At 36.1% G+C, this 23052-nt stretch overlaps 1 protein-coding gene across 10 annotated transcripts in view; it reads left to right on the top strand.

The window, feature by feature from the left end:
* ARL15 (ARF like GTPase 15) overlaps nt 1-23052 on the top strand; it is a 236248-nt gene that overhangs the window by 60638 nt on the left and 152558 nt on the right. For 9 of the 10 annotated variants that reach the window (XM_038170197.2, XM_038170199.2, XM_038170200.2 and 6 more), the window contains 2 exons: nt 18784-18928; nt 21646-21705. In XM_038170197.2, the coding sequence (XP_038026125.1) occupies nt 18784-18928; nt 21646-21705 (205 nt within the window). Of the gene's footprint in view, nt 1-8313; nt 8405-18783; nt 18929-21645; nt 21706-23052 lie in introns of all 10 variants that reach the window. The other variant, XM_038170204.2, reaches the window with a different exon arrangement.

Below are 23052 nucleotides of genomic sequence, written 5' to 3'. Positions count from 1 at the left end.
AGGTATTGTTTTAACTCGGGCTGGCAACCTGCCCACTCTGCAAACGAGGATACAGAATAAATCTGGCAATCCTTCAGAGCTGTCCCACAGCTCCCCCAGAAGCCCAGACAGATGCTTGATGATTCCTTTCCAGTTAGTGTGGGAGGCTTCTCTTTCCCCCTTACCGTAAAAACAAAGGGTAAAAAAAAAACAACACCATTGTGATACATCTCTAGAAATGCTTTCACTGGTAAAGGAACAGTAACTTGGGCAGTGGCTACTCACCCTGTGACTAAGCCGATGTGGGTGCTTAGGTCTGAGCACCTGGGCAAAACTGGCAGTGAATAAACATGCCTACACTGGAGCCAGTAGACTGTGGGAGTCTGCCCAAATCAATAAGCTGCTCAACCTTCTTTGATTTTATTTTGTATTTTATTTTTCTTCATCAATGGTAGCTGTGTAAGGACACTATCAATTACAAACTGTATTTGTTGGAAAATGTTGTCACGTAGATGTCTTGCATAGATGAAAGATCAGAGGAGAGCTCTGTAGAATTTGTACTATGTTCACAGGAGTTGAGGTTGGAAGGGATCTTGGAAGATCTATAATCCAGCTTCATGGTCAAAATACTGGGGTGTGTGTGTGTGTGTGTGTGTCAGCTTGAGGTCGGACCAGGTTGCTCAAGGTTTTATCCACTTCAGTTCTGGTTTTGAAAACCAAGGGGAAGAAACCTCAAAAGATAAGGACTGCAGAGCCTCTGGGCAACATGTTCCACTGCTGGACTGTTGTTCCCTTGGGGAAAAAGTATTTTCTTATATCCAGTCTGAACCTCTCGGGTTTCAATTTGTCCATTGTTTCTTGTCCTCTCTGCATTTACAGCTGCAAGTATCTCTTCTGAAAGTTCCCACTACATTTATCCGGATATCTCAATAGCTTTAGATTGTCTGGAAGATTATTCTGTGTTTGTACTGCTGTAGTCTTGTTAGATTTTATAAATGAGATTTTTCTTAGCAGAGGGTGCAGCTTAGGCTGCAATATGATTTTTGAGAGTTGGCACTTTCTTTATGCCACATGCAGTATAAGTACAAAATACATTTGAACAAACAGAAATATGTACTTTTGGCAATATTGTAGTCTGAAACATAAGGCGAAAGTGTGATGCCTGATGCATTTGCATTAACAAATGCCTGTTCTGAAAGTGGGGAATCGTAGTGCTTTTGTAAATAACAAAGGGAAATCAAGATATTTTTATTTTTTTTTAATATGCTGCTGCATTTAGGGCTCTGAGTTGTGAGACTGACTGATCTTAATTTCACATTTCAAATAGGAAACTTCAGGGCATCAACAAAGACACTAAAAAGCCTACAGAACCAGAAGACAGCAATGTGTTAGTATGCTGCTATCTTCACATAGCCGGGCAGCCTCAATTTCGTGGTAAAATAATAAACTGTATGAAAATAGATGTCTTAATTCCTTCTGCTCTCCAGGTAGATTTTTCTCTAATTGCTATCAAGTGGATAAGTGGTGTTTTCAAGATCTTCATAGATTTCTGTTTTGTTTCCTTATGCTTTTTTTTTTTTTTTTTTTCCCTGGTGGTAAGTACGTGCTGAGCTACAGCCTAGCCTGAGCACATGTTACAGCTTAATTAAAATTGATTTAAAAGCAGTTTAGGTAAATAAGCACTCAGTAAATTTTCAAACATAGGTTAGTTAATTTAGGCTGACTTGCATCACGCATTTGTGTAATGTATGGGAGTAGTAAGAATCCACTTCCTAATTCATATTTGCTTCTTTTTGTGTTATTGAAAGGGCTCAAGTATCACTTGTTGTTAGTGTGTAGCTTGGCATTTTCAGTTAAGCTGTCTAGGCCCACTGTGGCTCTGTAATGTACATGATTTGTTTTATTTCTAAAACAGTAAAACCCAGCTTTTGAAAAGTATAACATCGCATTCTCTTCCTGTGCCTGGTCCAGATGCACTGGAGTTTTTGAAATATTGCACAGGATCTACAATGACTGTTTTCAAAAATCTGTGCAAGGTAATTGTTTTTCTGCAGTGGTACAATAGCGTTCTTTGCATGTAGAGTTGCATATGAATTGCAAGTATTACAAATCTGGTATCAAGGCTGAAAAATAAATCTTAATACAAGAATTGATTAACAAAAGTGAAGTTTAGTGAAGTGAGTAGCTTCTCTAATAAAGCAGAAAACTAGGACCAGCTGGAAAGGGGGGGAGGTGAAAGGGGTGAGGGGACATGGGGAATGTAAATTGTGGAATGGTCTCTGCTTTGATTTTTCTTTTTTAACCTGTGTTGTATTAGCTACTTTCCAACTGGCAAACTATAGAAATGGGCGAAAGAAATCTGTTACGTTCTTTTTTGGCCCCTCCATGCTCTTCTATATGAGGAAGCATTTTTTGTGTCTTTCATAAGCTTTCTACACAACTTCTTAAATACCGTTTTTCATTCAGACAAAAATGTTGCAGGCATACATGCCCAAAATATGCAGTAATGTGATATGAATGCCTAGTGAAATGGGGTATAGTACTCTGAGATGGTGATTTCCATTCTTCTCTTTGTAGGCATTGAAACTATTCCTATAATCACAATGCTATCGCAAATGAAATTTTGCTGAACTAATAATTGTTTTGTGGTTGAGAGAACACCACAAGAATTTCATTGCTGAAGTCAGCTGCTGTGGAAATGCGACTCACTCCCCTGACTTGGCCCATACCAGTGATCTCTCAACTGCCATCATCACAGAAATTCATGGAGAAATGGATCCACTCCCATTCATTAGCATGAAATCAAGAAACAGATCTTGGAAAGAATCTGGTAATAGACCAGAAGCCAGCCTGGCGCGGATGAGCAATCTCCACGCGCTGTTTAGCCGAATGCTCTGCCTGTTGATTCAGTTGAAACGTCTCATCCCCAGGGTGTAGCGCGTGGTGATACTCGGCCTGGAGGTGATGAATACATGGATAACTATGCTTGAATCCACATTCCTTGAGAAGGGGTGCAGTCTCTAGGACAGCCAAAGATGGCAAGGGTTTTTAGCTACTGTTACTATGTAAGCATCCAGGAGTACTACAAATAGTTCCCAATTAAAAAACAAAACAAAACAAAAAAACCCTCCTCCACTTTTCAGGGTGTGGCAGTCCTTTCAGTAGTCTGATCTGGAAGCGTCAGCCTACCGGTGTCTAAAATTGGCTATTGCGAAATAATAATTAAAAAAAAAAAGACCCTGCCAACAGAAGAGCAACACTACCACCACCAGCCCCCTGCCTGCCCAAAGGAATGAGGCTACACCATAGGTAAGGTGTAGGAGGCCTCCTCTGCCTCACATGTACAGTTGGTTTTGGTGGACCCCATTTACGTGTAGGTGCTGAAAAGGAGCACTTAGTCCTTACCGTGCAGTACAGCTTAAAATGACATAATGTGACTGCAGGATAACCACAACAGGGAAATAGCAGTCTTGCAATAGTGAAACATTTTTCTTGGGGTATTCAGATGGAAGCATTGACTCAGGTGAAGGAAGCGCAATTTCCCATGTTATTAGGCTATGTATAAGTTTAGAAAAAATGGTAGGAACTTGCTGCAGTGTTTTAAGATCTTTTTTTTTTTTTTTTTTTTAAGAGATTTTAAGATTCTGTAATTGCCTCAGCTGGTAGAGAGAAAAGTATTTCTAGATTATGTATGGGAAGCCCCTGAAGTACTGCAGAAGATCTCACCCTATTGTTACTGAATATTTCCTAAGCTTGCTCAGTTTTCTGAGTGAACTTTACATCGTTCAACAGATCCCTAGTTCTGTGTGTTGAGAATGGGCAAAGTTACATGTCAAAGAGTAAGATTCATGATGCGGAGAATGCCTAACCCAATGAGTATGAAATGCTAAAGGGTATGTCCAAAGCTTCTGCCACATGATAAACAATGTAAAATAGCTCAAACCTGCACGATTTTTCATGTTTTTAAAAGTTTCGACTTTTAATGGCAAAACTAAGCAAAGAAATTCTTTAAAAAGAAATCCATGCAGTCTGTATTTTGTTTTTAACTGTCCTAAGATATCAGTAATGAAGACATTTTAATAAGCAGCTAATGAGTCTCTCAAATAGTTGCATTTACTGAGATTCTTTCTGGGAAGATCAACTAAATCCCTCTACATTCTACAGTATTGAAGTAGGTTTATGGTACATCCAACACAGGAAATGTTACAAGACAATGAGTCTTTTCCTTATGATGCTTCTTACAATGAAACTAATGAATATTGCAGAAATTTAAAATACAGAGTGAGACTGGTATTAGTTTTTAAATATGGTTAGCATTTGTGGAATTTTAAGTGTTGGAGATCTTGCTTGTTTTTTTTGCTCTATTGTCACTGGCGAAGAATTTCTTTTAAAATTTTCTGGATCTCTTACTGTGCTGACCAGAGATGCAAAACACACAAACCAAGCATATGGAGACAGTCTTACTCTGCTTTGGAAGGATTAATAGTTTCAAATTAAGATCAAAAGAATGTCCAGTATGTGTAACATGTAATGCATTTTAATTTACCTTAAGCAAATACCACATTGTCCTTCACTTGGCATGCTAGCAATGCAAAAAAAAAAAAAAAAAGAAATAAAAAAGAAAAAAAGTTTAGATTGTGTTTGAGCTAGAAGGTAGTGTTAATTCCAGTTTAAATAAGTCTTCCACAATAAGCACTTAAAGGAAATTCAAAGCTATTACTCAGGATGGCCTGCCAAAAATCTTAACTCATTGATGACAGTCAAATAATGTTAAATTCTTTGAACATGTGTAAAAATGGGAAAATGTGCAGGTCTAATTCCTGAAAATGTGGGCAACGCAGAATGAGCATACTGATAAATGAGTTGCTCTGAAATTTTTAATTTAAATGGAGTGTTTAATCGTTGATGCATGGAAGTATAGTAGCTTCTCAAAGAAAGAATGTCTTTATTTACCCTGAATAGAATTGTGTGTGTCACTTGCACAGTAAAGTTTTTGTCACTGCTTTTTTCTGATCAGGTACCACTAAATGATTGTAACTAGAAAATAATGAAAAGGACTCCACTCTTCTACAATTCCGCTTATAAGCTGGCTTTTTTTTTTCCCAATTGAAACATACATGATCATGTAGTAGTGCAATCCCATACTGTTTTTTGTGTATAGACTTTTTCAGTTTATTTTATTATGGTCAGCCTTTCACACAGCATGACTTTTCTGCTCCTTCTGAATCCATTATTTAAAATTACGGAGTGAAATTCAAGTTGCATGCTTGGTAGAATTGAGTTTTGCTGAAATGCCTATGGTTTTACCCCATTTTTTGTGCTGGTGGGTTTACTAAGGAAATTCTTAATTTCTCGTTTCAGTATTATTTCAACTGGAATCTGTGGTATATCAAGCTGTCCCTGAAGGATTTTCTTCTCTATTTATCCGACAGAAGAAAATTTTTTCTAGGAAATACCACTGAATAGTATGGTTGATTGGAGTAGAAAATATGTTGCTATTAGGCTGGAATGTAAGGCTAAGCAGAAGAGAAAAGTGGTAGACAGCAGGAAGAAGACTCATGATACATTTGTCATTAAAATACTTATGTTTGCCTGGAAGTCCAAGTAGGTTTTAGTGTTTATGCTATGGACTTCATATGGACGCTTAGTGACAAAATATTTACCTGGTTTCATACTATTTAACACTTTGCTTGCTGCTGTCAATATGCTTTTTTTCAGTGAACGTTTTCAAGTCAATTTATGGTCTCCTAGAACTTTATCTTCATTTTATTTGTAAAGGTTATTTTTCTAGGATTTTTAATGGGAAACGGCTTAACTGCTTTTACTATTTAAGGGTGCAAAATGTCCCCAGCTGAAAAATCTTCAAATATTTAAACTGCAGCTAAATAGTACATTTTGATTCCTGCTTACGGATAAGAGTAAGAATCTATCTCAAATACTACGAGAGTTTTCAGCTTTGTTGTGTACTGGAACAATAAGCTATTTTAAATGACTGTAGTGTATTTGTGCTAGATGGACATCTTAGTTATGCTAGAAAACTAGCACTGAAATTATTATTATTAGACCATGTCACTATGCCAAGGAACTTCTTTTCTTTTGAACAAAGAAGGTTGAATCTGTACCAAAACCAAATTCCAGGTCTGAACAACAACAAAAAATATGATAAAAATGCTGTATAGTTGTTACTTCTCTGTAGCTTGGTCTTTGTAGGGACTTGGTCTTTGCTGTTTTGCTCACAGTATGGTGTGGTTTGGATCACACTGGACTTCAGTGGTATTTCAGTAGAAGTAATACATTAATAACAACTTTGTTTTTCCCTTTCCTGCACTACTCCTATTATTTTTTTTCAGCTTTTGGCTGACATTTACATCCTATTCAAAATTACATTATCCTCAGCTTTGTGAGGATAGCTAGATGTAAAAATAGGTTTAATAAAATTTGCTGCTTTGTTTCTAAGAATAAAGGTGGTTTTTTTTTGTTTGTTTGTTTGTTTTGTTTTGTTTTTTAAGCCAATTCATTGTAGTTTCTCAATTTAAAGAATTGGGCAATGGCACATTAATTGCAGAATGCACAGTTTGCAACATAATAATCAAAGGCCTTTCACGTTTTCTTAGGAAAATGTATTTAGATTTGTGAACTTCAATAAACATATGCTCCCATAAATTACGTATGTTTTGCTGGATGTTGAAATGTCTGCTTGAGTATTCTGTTCTTTTCCATCAAAATATCTCCCGGTTTAGAGAGTACACTTGATTGCTTAAAAGATCTGAGCTTTTTAAATTTCCTTTACTAAGGAATTTAGGAAGTTCAACAAGAAAACAGAAGCTGTTGAGGTAAAGTTTAAGATTTAAGCAGTATAGTTACGAGTGGGAGGAGAATTTCTGCTTCAGCATTGTGCCTGACTGGATGAGGTTTGTGCACTGGTCAGGCACTTTTTAAATATATATGTGTATATATATATATATATATATAATTTAAATTATATATTTAATTATATATAAATTAAATTTATTATTTTATATATATATATATATATATATATATATATATATATATATATATATATATATATATATATATATACACACATATATATAATATTATTGATCTATGTTTTTTAGCTTGATTTCCTTGGCATTTTAAAGGTGAAGGTAGTGCTGTGACATAATTTGCAGGTACATCAGTTCTTCCGTTGCGGGAGACAGAAATGACCAAGGCTCATACTTTACATCAGGCACCAGAAATTTTCTCTCTTGCCTGAGAACAGTGAACAGCATGCTTTTTCTTGTTTATTTCAGCTTTATAACTAACTGCATGAAAATGAGAAGGAAAAAAGAATAGGTGAAGGTTTACCTGTGTTCACAATGAATCTACCTAGGTGTAAGGTGTGGATCATTTACAGCCCACTAGAAACAATGGTTAATGTCTCTTAATTTTATGAATGCTTTTGAAAGGACATTTGTCCTGAAATATTTTTTTAATGTCTCTTTCTCTACTTTTATAGCTTGTTGTTTCATCCTGATTAAACACTGATCTCTATAGGGTATAATTTGTGATTGTATGTTTTTGTAGCAATAAAGTCAATGATGCAAGCTTAAAAATTTGTTGCAAGGATGAAAAAACGTGACTACTCAAATATTTATTCAAATAAATAAGACTGTTATTAATATTTAGGAAAGTAAAATACTTTTGGTGTTTGTTATCAGTATTATGATCTGTGTTTGACATTTTACTGCAGTTTTTCTTTTCAAATCTTAGACTTCTGAATTTTATTACTGAATAACATAATCAGACTTCTGCACTCTTTTTGTAAAGTGGTATGGTATGTTCTGTACCTTATCGTCTTTCTTCATTGTTAAAAATTGCTTTGGAGAAATGCTTCTGAGCTATAAATGCTTCCTGTTAAGTGAAAAATCCCTATGGCATGAGAAGAACTATGTGCATCTCTTCTCATACTCTGTATACAATCCTTACATTTCAAAAATACTGATCTTATGATATGTAGGTGACTGGCTATTACTTAATGGCCTTGCAGTAAAAGCTGTTGTATATCATATGTTTGATATATGTATATATCAAACTTCCTTTAAAAAAAAAAAAAAAGAAATCACAGACCTATTATGTCAGTCTTTAATTAGGGAAGCAAGTGAAAAAAAAAAAAAAGATAAAAAAGGTTGAGTTAAATTCTACTTTTAAAACTGATTGTATGTCTTAGTCTTAAAACCAGCCGTCTTCCATTTCTTAAGCCTGTTTTTATTCATTGTCTTACTCTGAATTATGCCACCAACTCCAGATTGTTTATGTTTCACTGATAGAATCTCATCATTATTGCAGTGCTCCCTGGTTGTTGGTGAAATTTTCTCTCTCGCCAGTGGAAGGAGGAGTTTCCCAACTTGGCAAGATTTACACTGATCTAGATTGAATGGTAAAATTTTTGTTCCAGTAAGCAGCAGTGAGTCAATTTTTACTGAGGTGTCTGCAGCCTCCTTAAAATAAATATTAAATCTCTTACAGCTGTGCATTAAAGAAGACAAGGGACTGAGCACCAAAGAGCTGTGCTTAGTTATCTGAATTACATGTTGAGTTTATTTCTGCTTGTATTTATGATTATATTTCACCAACATGAGATATTTTTAAGCAGCAACCTGTTGTCTTTTTAACTTAAGAAAATTTTTATAGAAGTGCTGTGTAATTATTACCTGAAAGACAGACACCCAATAACTTGTCAGTAAAAGCAATAGCATTAGGAAAGTGGTGGCACACAAAGGTGTCAGGCTGTGGATGTTTGCTCCCTGTAAAAGTGCTTGCTGTAATGCAAAGTACTTGCACCTATGCAAGAATGAAAGACTCTGAATCACCAAAGGAGATTTGCAGTAGCTCTGAGACTAAAAGTAGGTTTTTTGCCACAAAAATAAAAATAAAAATAAAAATCTGGCATAGTAATACCTTTGTGTGGCTTGAAGTATCTCATGCCTCTTAACTAATAAGAAGTGGTTGTAGTTACACTAGCAGAAACTTGTTAGTTTGGGTTGTCTCTGCTGGAAAGAGGGTATGCTGACCTGCCTGTGAATAGGCATAGATGTGTGGTAGGCTCTCTCAGGAGTAAGGCCTTGATAGTCTTTTTTTTTAATGAAAAATAAACCTTTTTCTTGCCAGCTCCCATTTTTCTCCCCTACAAAAGTTAAAATCCAGCTGTGACCTCTGAGAGGCAGCTTAACCTTTAAGAGTGTCCAGAATTTATCTACAAAATAATTCTTTACCGTTTCCTTTCTTTTCTTTCCTTTTTTTTTTTTTTTTTTTTTTAACCTGACTTAAATAGATGAAGAGGTTTTGGTCAGTATTTATTAAACAAATTCTTGTTTGAACAAGAATGGTATGGGATTTTTTGTTTGTTTTGTTTTTGTTTTAATGGTGCAAGCCTACGAACACAGCTTATATTTACAGTTGTCTTGCCTCTATATGGTCCGTTCTTTTTCCTGTCAACTGAGAATCCCCATCTCAAATTATGTTCCCCAGATATTCAAGGACTACAAGCAGAGCTCTCGTTTGATTTCTCTTCGAGACAGTTTAAAGGCTGTAGTCCTTGATCCATGTATGATCAGCAGTGACAAATTGGACAGTTCTGATTTTACAGAACTAAAGTACAAAACAACCAATAAATAGAGAGGTCTTCATTAGAAAACAGTTTCGTGACAATTGAGAAACTTGGTGGGAGATAGAGATACTTAACCAAGAAAACAAAATAAAACAAAAACCAAAACCAACCAAGCAAAACCAACCCCAAAACCTTGCAGCTGGAGAGTTTAAAAATGCAAAATACCTGTGTTGGAGCATGAGATGTTCGAAATGGCTGAAGTTTTTCAAAGCTAACTTCCTCAGAGTTTGGTCAAGGCAAAAACTTTTACATTCAAAGAAGCTGTCATTAATTAAAATTTGAAGAATTTTTAATGGTACTTAAGATTTGTATGCCTTCCTCCAATTGTATATTTTGGATTAATAGTTTTTGTTTAGGTTCGTCTCCTGTTTCCTCCCACAGTAGTAATGTGTTGTGCTAGCCAAGTAAAACTTCTGCTATACAGGGGAGGAAGAGAAGTTCCTGTATATGTTACTACATATTTCCTATTCCCTAGGTCTTCTGGTCAAAATACATATCTTCTTAGAGGTTCTTATTTTTGTAAATATAGTATGTTGTGATAGTTGTATATTGTGATAGTAAAATGAAAAAAGCATGTAAGAATGAAAGCATTCAAAGAGAGCCTAAAGAATAAGAAATACCCATTGCCGATGACTATGTAGTACTCCAAATCCAAGTATGCCATGAATTGATAGTAGAGCATACCCTTAGATCTCCCATTTGTGCCTCTGCCAACATCAGTGTAATTTTTACTTCATTTTGTAGAGTTGGAAGGCAGTCTGGTTTTAAATGTTCCAGGCAGCAGAATTCCTTGGCTGTAAAACTTGCGCCGCCTGCAAAATCAAGCTATCGTTATTCTCTGGTCCACTTCTTCCTTTTATCTAAATCCTCCCATTAATTCCTGTTAGACTGTATATACATTCGTAAAGCACACTCCTTATATTTCAATGTTAACTGCATAGACTGTTTCTAATTTAGTAACTTTTTTTTTTTTTTTACATCAGTCTTTACTAGTATCTTCTTTTCTTTGCCTCCTGTTAATTTTTAGAGCAACCAAACATTCATCAGTTTGCTAACTTCTTGGTTGGTCAGTACCTAAATTTGTGTCCTGGTTTTGGCTGGGATAGTTATGCTATATTTCTTTTATGATATGAGCAAAGAGAGAATTATTATCTGAGCAAATACATATAAAAATGACAGTAGAAACTATACTTTTATTGTTAACGTATTATTACAGTATCCCAATTCTGTTTAATTTTGCTCTCTGGTAGTTTCCCAAATAATTCTAGTATTCTTTATCAATGGGATATTTGGGTTCTTCTATTTTGTTCTGTACAGTTTTTCTTTGACTGGTATCCACAATCTCTTTTTACTTGACCTTCTACCCAGCTATGTACATGTTCAGTAGGACTGGACTTCAGAGGAAATAGTCTGGTCTCTTGTCTCTAGAGATTTGTCCTCTTTGCTTTCAGGTTTGATGGCAAATGTTAGTTTTGAATTCTTTCATAAGAAAGAACAAGACATATCCTGGGGATAAATCTCAGAGGAAACATTGCCTCAAGTAAACATGAAATACTTCTTCTTTTTCCCTCAAAACTCACTTGGAATTTCTTGAGGTTTCTTCTTTAAATATATGTATGTGTGTGTATATATATATACACACATATATGTGTGTGTGTGTGTGTGTGTGTGTGTGTGTGTGTGTGTGTGTATATATAAAATACACTCAGAGACTCGCACTCAACCTGTGAGTTGTTTATTTTTAATTACGCTTATGATGCCCAACAATTCTGGAAGCGTGGGCTGAAGCTTGATAAAAAAAAATCTCTGGCATTTGTCTATTTCTATAATGTTACTGAAATTTCAGTAATATCGTATTCTTTCAATACAATCAGTATATGAAAATTCAGATCTTGTTACTTTTATTGGGTATGTATTAAATGGTATCACCTATGTCTTCATTGAGACACTTCTGCACACTTCTCACTTGTCATCCTGGGTCATTTCGTGGCCATCTCCTTTTCTGCTTTTTCCAACTACATTTCAAATGAATTTAATTATGTTTATTTTACCATAGTTGAAATTTCTTCAAACTGTCTTGCTGCATAAGTCCCAGTGTGATCCCATAAATCTTACTTCAGGTATGATGAGGGAGCTTTTACCTTGAGGACTGAGACTCCTATTGCAGTTTGAATTAGGGCAGCAGCAGGTTTGTTTTTTATTTATTTATTTAGTTTGTTTGTTTGTTTTTCCTTTTAAATAAGTAATACAATGCAAGTTTTAATTTTTTTTTGCAAGTATTTCTCTAATTTTTGTTTCTTTTAGGTTCCTATACCCATTTGGAAATGGGATTTGAATTGTAGTATTACCATAAATTCTTTCTTATAGTATTACAGAAGTAATACCACGTGTAGTGTGTGTATATAAAATAAGGCTGCCTACGGTCTTGGGTACCAAATATTTTTCTGGGCGAAGAAAGAAAAACAGTGTGCTGTTGACATTTAGTCAGTATTAATTAGAGAAATCAAAGAATACCAGGTGGTCAATATTATTTTTTTCTGGATTTTGTGATCCAGTATGGAACACAAAGAATTCCTGCTTTGCTGAACAAAAGAAAACACAGTTCTGTAACGTACCTTGTAACATAAATGAAACATGGAAAAGCTTTTTTTTTTATTGTTTGTTTGTTTATTTATTTTGGCTGGAAACCTGGAAATAGATGGCTTTTAGCAAGCCTGATAGTTCTATGCTATTTTTTTGTGGGGGTGTGGGTTGGGGGGGGGTCTGTATGTATTTTGTATCTTTACTAGCTAGAAATTAGAAATGACGGGTAGTGCTACATCCTTAACTTTGTCCATTTTTGTGGTGTTGCTACTGCCTTTTGTGCATTGATTTTTAGGGCTTTTTCAGTATTTTCTTAGGTAGTGAAACTGCAAAGACTTGTTCATAAGGCTTCTGTTCACCTTTGTCTCTTGCTGTTAGATTTGAATGGACTGAAGGGTTGAAATGTGAGTTATTCTTGTGCAGGGAAATAAATGGAAAGCAAACCATCAGAAGGGAGACAAATTGAGCAATAGCTCTACACTTGATGAAACTTAGAAGTGTTTGAGAACCCCCTTGGAGCTTGATCTGTCACTGCCATGAAGTCTCCTGTTCAGAGTAGCACCTGTGCTTATGTTCAGCTCTTTTGTTGACTCAGCATGACCTGTGAATATGCTGTTTCATTTTGTTAGGCTTTTACATCATACTTGTATAGTGAATGTCTAAGCACATCCAGGACCCTGATGCTTGTTTTTCTCAGTGCTTTCTTCGAGGACAGTGTGAATGAAGTGGAGGGTCATAATTTTGTTCCTGCTCTTCTGTTATTTATGGGGAAGTGCCTGGGAGTTTAAGGTCAGAAAGTTACATTTTCCATTTTGAGCACGAGGTTTAGTGATTACTTTTGGCTTATAGTTTCAAGGAGAAGGAATACCATTGCCTTACAGTTGTTTGTTTTTTTCTTTTTTTCTTTTTTTCCCAGGATTATTATGTTTTGTAGCACACAAACTTGACTGCATTCAAAGAATTTTCCTTGCAGCTAAAGCCCTGAAGCCAACAGCATCCTGGCTTGCATAAGAAACAGTGTGACCAGCAGGACTAGGGAGGTGATCGTCCCCCTGTACTTGGCTCTGGTGAGGCCGCACCTCGAGTACTGTGTTCAGTTTTGGGCCCCTCGCTACAAGAAGGACATCGAGGTGCTTGAGCGGGTCCAGAGAAGGGTGACGAAGCTGGTGAGGGGCCTGGAGAACAAGTCCTACGAGGAGCGGCTGAAGGAGCTGGGCTTGTTCAGCCTAGAGAAGAGGAGGCTCAGGGGTGAGACCTTATTGCTCTCTACAGATACCTTAAAGGAGGCTGTAGCGAGGTGGGGGTTGGCCTGTTCTCCCACATGCCTGGTGACAGGACGAGGGGGAATGGGCTAAAGTTGCGCCAGAGGAGTTTTAGGTTGGATCTTAGGAAGAACTTCTTTACTGAAAGGGTTGTTAGACATTGGAACGGGCTGCCCAGGGAAGTGGTGGAGTCACCATCCCTGGAGGTCTTTAAAAGACGTTTAGATGTAGAGCTTAGGGATATGGTTTAGTGGGGACTGTTAGTGTTAGGTCAGAGGCTGGGCTCGATGATCTTGAGGTCTCTTCCAACCTAGAAATTCTGTGATTCTGTGATTCTAGATGAAGCCTTTATCCTGGAGCAGTCCCTCTCACTGGAAGATAAGGGCGAAAGATCCTGTACCTTCTGCCCAAATGCAAAGATACTGTCCTTCATGCTTGTGCAATGTGGAATGAGGATCTTGATCGTCAAAAATAATTGACTTGAAGTCTTTATTTTATCCTTAAACTAGTGAGGACTTTATTTGCTTGAGAAATCAGTAAGTTCTATGTTTTGGACAGAATTCCACCAACTGTGATTTTATCATCTTCACCCAAAGGAAGATTGCATTGTGACCAGGAAGTCTTTGAAATGATGTACTCTGAATAGCACTGTCATATCTGGCTTGTTAGAAGCCATCCAGTTCATTTTTCTTGACCTAATTTGCTACAAGCCTCCTCTGCTGGTAGCAGAGTTGTCAAACATTTTGAAGAATAGAGCTACATCATTTGTATGGTTTTGGTACTTAAGCCTTATGTCTAGTTCAGCAGGTGACTGCATATAGCATATAGGTATTGAAAGGGTTCTGAAATGTGGTTGCTTTTTTTGAGAATCTAGGACTGTAGTTCCTCTGAAATACTGTGAAGTGTTGGACAGTGGATGTTGAATAATTTCAGTGAATGAACCCAAATGTATTTCTTTCTTATTGGTCTGAGGGAAGAAGTCGAGCTTCCCCTCCAAGCAGTTTGTTGCTATTTTATGGTCCTGCAACATTTCTGTAATGTAGGATGCTACTAGGACTATGTTTGTTCTATGAAATTGCCTTGCTTTTTTTTGATAATTTGTCCTGGTTTATGTTACCTTGTCTATATTGCCATATACTTGTCTGCCTTTCTGTGGCAATAAGCCAATATAAAATTGAAATTGTGTTTAGGCCGTGAAGTGGGACTCTCCTTTGGTTTCAGCCAGTGAGCTTACCACGTGCACATGAAGATTAGGCAGGTTAAACAATAGGATCTACTTTGTCAGTAGGTTTTGAGCTGAGGTCCCTCTGCTGAATTTGGATCATTAGTCCATACTGTGGTGGAGGAGCCTGAGCATAGTGGTGATTGTTAAATCAGGTTGTGGTCTATCAAAGAAGGCTACTGATTACAATTTCAGTATTTTTATCTGTGCTGAAGATCACTTCTGGATGGCAGTGGCTATGTGAGTATTAATTTCTGGTGGTAGCCACAAATGAATAGTGACCTGGTCGGTTTTGCCCTCATCATTGCACATAACGATGTACATGATGAAGACGGACCTTATTCTGTTGATTAAAAAACACAAAAACATTTTCACTGGTTGTGTGCCTTAAAATAGGTAGCTTTTTCCTCTTCCCATCATTTTTCTCCCCCCAGTAGTTAATACCACCTGTGCAGCAGTATGGAAACTGAAGTGTCTACAGCTGCAACTGACATAGTCAAATGCACAGATCCCAGTGTACTGTTTTAACACCAAGGCATTCATAGAATCATTGAATCATTTAGGTTGAAAAAGGCCTCTAATATTACTGAGTCCAATCTTTAACCTAGCACTGTTTAACTACATATGTATTCATGCAGTTTAAATGTAGTGTATTATATATCCCTTTTCCTCTCTCCTAGCTGTGCATAACTTCATTCAAGTGTCTTGAACGTTTCATTATTTGCATACAATTACTCTGCTGCTTTGTCCAGTTGTTTCCTATCTTTAGTATTGTAGTTATCTACTTTTTTCATCCTATCTTTTATATTATCTTTTTAAGGTTTGAGATTCGTTTGTGCTTATGTGGTCTTGTACAATATCAGAATTATGGAGCTTAATATGTGTAAGCTTTACATTTTCTTTTTCTCCTTGGTATTTTGTCAGCAACTTCAGATGATTAACCAGTCCTCTGGATAGAAATGCATGCTGGGTACTAAGAGTCTATTTGTTCAACAATGTCTTAATTGAAAAATAAAAAGTGAAGAGAGGCTATATTCGTAAGTATAGGCAAGAGGAGGAGGGGAGCAGAGCAGAATTATGGTTGAGCTTTACAGCCTTAATTCTGGATTTCAAGAACTCTGGACGCTTGGTTTGTTAGCATTATATGTTGCACTAACTTAAGAGTATTTTTGTGTGATTATGAGTGTGTTTAACCAACTAAGCATGAAATCCCTTGCTTCTGTTTGTCCCTATTAAATAGCGGCAACAAAAGAAACAGACAGGAGATGGGTCCAGAACAAAACAGAAATAATAGAGTATTTCACCCCAAAATGGAGAGTGAAACGAGAAGTACAATGAGTAGGCGAAGACAGACTCAATGACCGGAGGCAGTGTAATGTGTTGGAGAGAATAGTAATTCAGGAATGTTTGCTGCCCAAAGCTTCAATCTCTGAGCGGCACATATGTCAGAAGGGTTTGGCCACCCCTGCTATAGATGCAATATTTAATGCTTTTCCCAGAAGAAACCTCTGTGGGGCTTTAAAGGGCCACTGTCTAGGATTGTCAGCTCAAATGCTGATCGACCTGAAACTGGAATAATCCGGTTGGGATAGAAATCCCTAAGCAAGAGGAAGACTGGCTAACTTCTACCCTTACCTCTTATATATCATTAAACTTGCGCGCGCAGCATGTGCACACACGCTAGTAAAATGAAAGTAACAGTGGGACTGAATATTGTACATTTTCCTGCAGACTGCAGCACCTAATTGCTCCCAGTTTCCTGGGTTAATAGATGCTTTTTTCCAAAACTGGCTAAACACATACATTTTTGCAAGATACTGTATTGTTCTATTTTAAGTACTTTCAAATCCACTCTTTCCTTTTTTTTTTTTTTTCTTTTTTCTCCAGAAACAATTAACTCTTACCTCTCTTTTCTTGTTTCTTCTCCCATCCAGTAGCTATAGTTGTTGAACATACCAGGTTTGTGTATTTATGAAAGAGAACTGCAGTTCCTATATGACAAGTATCTGAAGACCAGTTAGACTGTTTATTCGCATTTCTCTTACATCCTTTGGATTATTCAAATGGAGCACCTTGGTTTTGGAAATGACTGAGAGTTAATAGTGGATTGAACAACTCTAAATATTGTTTATATGTTTGTGCTTTGGGTTTTGGGAATGGCTTCTTTACACCTTACACACATTCCTTGCAACACTGTGCATTTCTGACTGAAGTGTAATATATGACATCTTAAATACTAGCGCAGCTTTAGTCCACGCTTAATGAAATATCTCAAGATGCACTTCCTGTTCATAACCAAAAATAGAACGTAGGATGTAGTTTTATTTCTTGTTCTGTGACCACTGAATTTTCTCTTCTTCCACAGTTCTTGTGGAGCTGCTGGATGCAGCTTCCAAAGTGGTAAGCATGGAGGCTTAGTCTCTACTGGATATCCCTGGTTTTGTTTAGGGCCATGTAACTTTAAGCTGCTGAGAAAACAGGACTGCAGTTACCACTCTGTTTGTATAGTGATGTTTTCAGTGGTAGAGTTGTTCATTGAACTTGAGCAGGAACACTGTAGAACAAGTTTACAAAATTAAAATATATTATTACAAGTATCCATTAAAATGTGAGACATTGCACATTAAGAATTCTCTTGGAAAAAAAAGCCTCAATCGTGCTGCTGGTATGGCTACAATACACGTGTAAATAGAATAATTTAACATCTATGCAGAAGGAAACCAATAAAACTTCCGTAGTCATAATGAACTATCTTTTCATAATCACGCTATCTTTAGATGGTCTGCTCATAGTCCCAGAACCTGCTATTTGCTGCAGTGTCTTACTAACTTCTCTTCAGTTTCTTGTTTCCTGCAGTTGTCATCAATGAAAGGGGATGGGTAGTCACATAGACAAGTACTAGAATGTGTTTGTAAAGACTGAGCTTATTTACCCAGTGCTGTGATTAGTTGTGGTTAAGATGGTAAAAATGAATTAAATCTAGTAATCAGCTGCACTCTTGGTATAGTTGTGGAGTCTCAGATATCTGTTGCTGGAGGTTCAAAAGCTAGGACTATGTAAAGACAAAAGGCATGAGAGAGAGAAGGAATGGCTGCACAGACACATTTTCTGGTACTTGTTACAGCAGATGTATTCTTATGTGAAGGTAGCAGATACTGGGGAAAAGTACTTACATCCTCTCCACCCCAAAATACGTATCTTGGACTTACACCTTAAATACAGAATTGCTAGCTATCCCACAATGGTATGATTTTAGTTTTTTATGTAAAAGTTTTCCATATAATGTATAAAGAAGGGTCTAATGAGCCTTACTAAGGGCTTAAGGGACCTGTTGGATGGGTCTGGCCTATTTTGGCAATATTATTTAAGAGACGTGAGCAGAACTCTAAAGTAGGCTTTACATAAGTGATTTATATTCTTTGTTGTGATTAATTCACTTCTCCAGGGAACAGTGAGAGATCTGCATTTTTATGGCCAGAACTATGTCCAGCAAAATACATTTCTTGCAAGCTATACTCTTTAACAGCTGAAATTGTTGGGTAGGACAAGTACTTTACTCCTATGCACATGACAAAGCAAGCCCAGGAAGGAAATCAGTGAAGCAAAGCTCTCTGATTCTTTCTTGTGACAACAGGGTAAGCCTGGTCAGCAGCTGTTCAGAAGCTGCTTTGATGTTCACAGCAGGTACTGCATTAAGTTGGCACAGGCGTTTTCTACCAGTTTTCCTTCTGGAAGCAAACTCATGAATACCCGACTGCAGAGTAAAGTAGAGCTCATACATTTCACTGTATGTGCACTGTTCATGCTATTCAAGAAATTCAAGTCACTTTCTTCAATCCAGCTCCATGAGGTTTAGGTGAAAAGTTAACAGGTATATTTAAATTTTGTTGTAAAGCTGTTCTAGATTTTAGTTGAGCTGATCTCACTCTATTAACTGCTGATTTTGCCAAAACAGTAGGTTAGACTAATATTTTGCTTCTGTCTAGCACCTTTCAACTTATAAATCTGATTTTAAAATCTTGTTCAATAAATATTTGCAAAAAAAAGAAGTAATTTCTTCCTCTTGTGTTTCTTCCTGGCAGTGTTTTAGAGCACTTTGCTGCAAGGGACCACCACCACCACGACCTGAATACGACTTGGTTTGCATAGGCCTCACTGGTTCCGGCAAGACAAGTCTTCTGTCACAACTTTGCAGTGAAAGCCCAGAGAATATAGTGTCTACCACAGGTAGGATGCTGCCTTTATGCCATGGCGTGTGCTTTTGGTGTTGCCAAAAGTTAATTTCTGAAACACACAGCAATGGCAGTAGAGAACTTCAGTTTAATCTTGCTTTTGAAGATAAATAATGTATTGTTTTGAAGCTAACCCAACTTTACTCTCCATGTTCGGCTGTACATTGGGGAATATCCATGAAAGCATACAATTTGGAATATGTCAAAAGTCAAAGCAGACATTGTGGTCTAATAAAATAGAACCTTATGAAACAGACAATAGCAGTTTGCTGGAGACAGACATTAAAAGGTTTCTTTCTTCTCTTTAGTTTTGGCTTTTGAGCAGTCTTGTTATACAATCAGAATAGAGAACATAATATAAATTAGCATGGGGTAGTGAAGCTCTGAAAATTACATCATACTTAATTTCTTATAATTGGTCAGTTCTTCTTTGTGGTATATGCTGGCATACAAAAGACTAACATAATGGAAATTATTTCTGGTGATAATCCTTCCTTTTAGATCAGCAAAGAGACTTGTTTATGTAGTCAGAGCAGATTATTTACAAAAAGTTTGAGTGGTATTGAAAAGATGTGTAGAAACAGGCACAACAGCAGCTAAAAGGCTTCTTAGCTGCAAAAATTTGAATATGCATGCTGATATAAAAGAACCAGAAGTACTTAATATTGAAAAAAAAAAAGCAAAAAACAAACAAAAAAAAAGCCCAAGACAAAATAAAACAATCAAAAAACCTTGTAGAATAAGAAAAAGGGATAAAAGGAATACCTGCCTCCCAGGTTCAAAAAGAAGACAGATTAGGACCACAGAGGTAGAAGAAATCTGGATGTGTGGCTACAGCAGTTTATTAAGGTTGAATTGCAGGGGGAACAGATAGTGAGTGTTGTGCGAGTAACTTGTGTGTAATAGTTTGTTTTATGGCTTTATACTGAAGCTGTAAGCACAGCTTACATGGTCTTAAATTTTACATGACCATCCTTTAGCAACCCTAACTGGTTTTCAGTGTGTCTTTGCTTGAATTACAAGAACATAAGGTTATTTAATAAAACAGTAAGTAAACAAAGTAAAACAGGTACAAGAATGCATAATTAATCCATTATCGTGGTGTAATTAGGAATGCTAAAATGATCTGACACCTCATTGTATGGAGTAGATGTCAATGCCTAATTCAAAAGGTTAGCACGAGATTGTTGAGTAATTTGTCTTTTTTTCTCTTTATCTTTGGAGTTCACCTGAAATTAGTGCAAAATAAACTTTAACACTTTGGACCCTGAAAGAAATAGTAACAGCAATGTAAACAGCAATATCAATCTATCAAAGGAAATAATATAAATACAACTCATTTTAAAAATAAGTTTCTGACATGTTTCTAGATAGTAGCATCAAAATCTTATTGTGTAGTTAGGCAACTTTGAGCAATGCAAATGGACTCCAGAGAAAACTGGGTGGCATCCAAATCAAAAGGATAACTAGTTAGGATACTCAGTTCATAACAAATGTATATATCTATTTGTAACCTTTGCTAGATTAGAAAATATATTGAGGATCAGTAAATACGTGACAGCTTCTCCATTTGGTTTTCAAACCATACCCTGTATTTTTGATTTTCTCATCAAGTCCATTCATGTCCATTCCAGTTCTTAGTTTTTTTGGAATAGTTTAGGAATTATTTTAAGACAACAAGCCATTTCAAAATTATCCCTTTCAGAATTTCTTGCATGTTCCTGTTCTGCACCTAATAGTGATTGGGGTTGGAGTTAGGGTACGGGAATACCTTATTGGTCTGATCTGGGAGAACAAATTCTGTGTGTATGTTAAATGATAGCTAATGAACCCAGAGCGACACACATTCTTGAAAACTGGTTAACTTAGTTTGTAGGTATGTAATCATGAAACTGCTTGTGATAGATGGAAATCAATTCAATGTCTATCTGGATATTTTATGCTGAAAGAACAGGTGTGATTTTTCTTATATACACGTACATGTCCATATGTATCTATAGTTTAGGATGTAGTACATTGATGGTTTGCTGCAAGCCTTGCTAATTACCTTTCTTTTGGCTGTCTTAATTTCCAGGTAGAAGAAAACATCAATTACTATATATATATATTTAAGCATATAACAGGCTAATAGAAGGTTCACAGATACTTCTAGTGTGCTTGAAACCACTTTAGTAAATACCACTCAGCACTGCAAAAGGGTCTTTTTGTTAATAATATTTATAGACAGAATTAATGCTCTAAGTGTAACTAAAACCTGTGACGTTTAAACGTAAGACAAAGTGATTTAAATAACACATTATCTTCCACGTTTCCTAAAAAATTGTACAAGAATCACGTCATGTTATTGGCAATTTGAAATCTAAGCTTCAATTCCAGCTGCATTAAAAGATTATTGTATAAAAATGTATTTCATTCTATCTCCTTACCAAATGGTAGATGACTTGGGTGGAAATTTTGTGCTGTGTTTAATGTATGCCAGCTAGTAAATTGTATCTTTGTAAATGTCTTAGCTCTTGCTGATTTGTCTCCCTGCACCCTGCAACTGATATTTTAAAAACATCATGTTTAAACAGAATTTCATATGCAAAATATTGCGTTATGTTTTGTTTTGTTTTGTTTTTTGGTGAAAAATGTAGTCTTTTCTAAATGTATGGAATTGATTTCAAATGGCCTCTTTGACAAATCGCATTTTAATCTCTTTTCTGTTTTTAGGTTTTAGCATAAAAGCAGTGCCATTCCAGAATGCCATCTTGAATGTAAAAGAACTTGGAGGTATAGCATTTATTCTTTTGATTATGAAAAGATGCAGTGTCTAAATCTCATCATACCAAAATATTAGCTGTTTTAGATTTAAAAATGATAAATCATTGGGGCTGGAATTTAAAATCCATTTTTCACAACAGTACATAAAGTTGAGAAAGATTGAAAAGAAAGTAAAAAGTAGTAGTTTCTGCCTATGGTGTTATCAAAGATAAGCCTATGTTTTTTTTAATTATTCATTTGTTAAGGCATTGTTATCTAAATTTCCTTTAGTTTGAAGGTCTAGTCCAGGCATTTGATCTTGGAAAGCTGGAGGGAAACCTGGAGGAAGACAGGGGCATCTGTTTTTAAAAATCACTGTCCATTCTTGCATGCTATTCAAAGCATGAAATTCAATATATTTTTAATTTTTGATACTCTATTTTAAAATTATCTTTTAGGCTTAGGTGACTGAAAATTGAAAGCTTCATGTATGTTTGTACACCAAAGTAGTAACAGCCAATATTTAAGGAAAATAAAGAGCAAAAGTCATACTGTTTAAGGTTCTTGTATTCAGCAGCCAAGCAGTTATGTGAAACAGATGCTGAATGTGTAGTATCCTTTTTGTTTGGCTGAACCAATATCCTTCCTCGAGGTCGAAGATGGTGCTAGTTTTGAGTGTGCTGGTTGACTGCTGGAGCGGCTAATGAAGACAGATTTTGTTTCTTCATTTCTGTAGGGATTGTAAAACTTCATGCAAAGCGCATAGAAAACAGTTGTCTTCTTTCATCTGTTCTGGTTTGATTATTTCTTCATCAGTCTTCAATTTTTGGGACATGGAACAAAGTTTGCTGTGCTTTTTGCATTTTTTTTTAAAGAATACGATACTAGAATATTAAAGCAAAACAAAAATCCTGTTTTTGCTTTTTTATTATTTTTATTTGTTAAGCTAGACTGCCTCCCTACCAGAAATCAGTGTTTTCATTCAATTCCGTAAATATTAAATGTTTAATTTATAAACATTTGATTCCGAGTAAGAATATATAGCTTTCAAATCAAACTTAGGCCTGCTTGAATTACTTGAAAAAGAACTCTACCTTCATTTGCTTGAATTATTTGAAAAAGAAATCTTCCTTTAGTTACCGACCAAGCTGAACTTTCTATTTTTTATTCTTTTTATTTTGATACACCACAATTCCTTCCTGCTTTTTGTGAAATTAAAGTACCACTTTCTTCCAAAAATGTTGTCCATAAAATACTGTCTATAGTTTGAATTACTGTGAAGATGTGGTGTGCCCCAAACCATGTTCTTGCAGAAGGCACTCTTACTATGGTAACTTGAAACATCTCTCTGAATTATACAACTTAACTGAGTAATGG

Source organism: Anas platyrhynchos, chromosome Z (assembly GCF_047663525.1).
Source record: "Anas platyrhynchos isolate ZD024472 breed Pekin duck chromosome Z, IASCAAS_PekinDuck_T2T, whole genome shotgun sequence".
NCBI classification, from domain to species: Eukaryota; Metazoa; Chordata; class Aves; order Anseriformes; family Anatidae; genus Anas; species Anas platyrhynchos.
The sequence above is the reverse complement of the archived record's forward strand: the minus strand, read 5'-3'. Positions and strand labels throughout refer to the sequence as shown.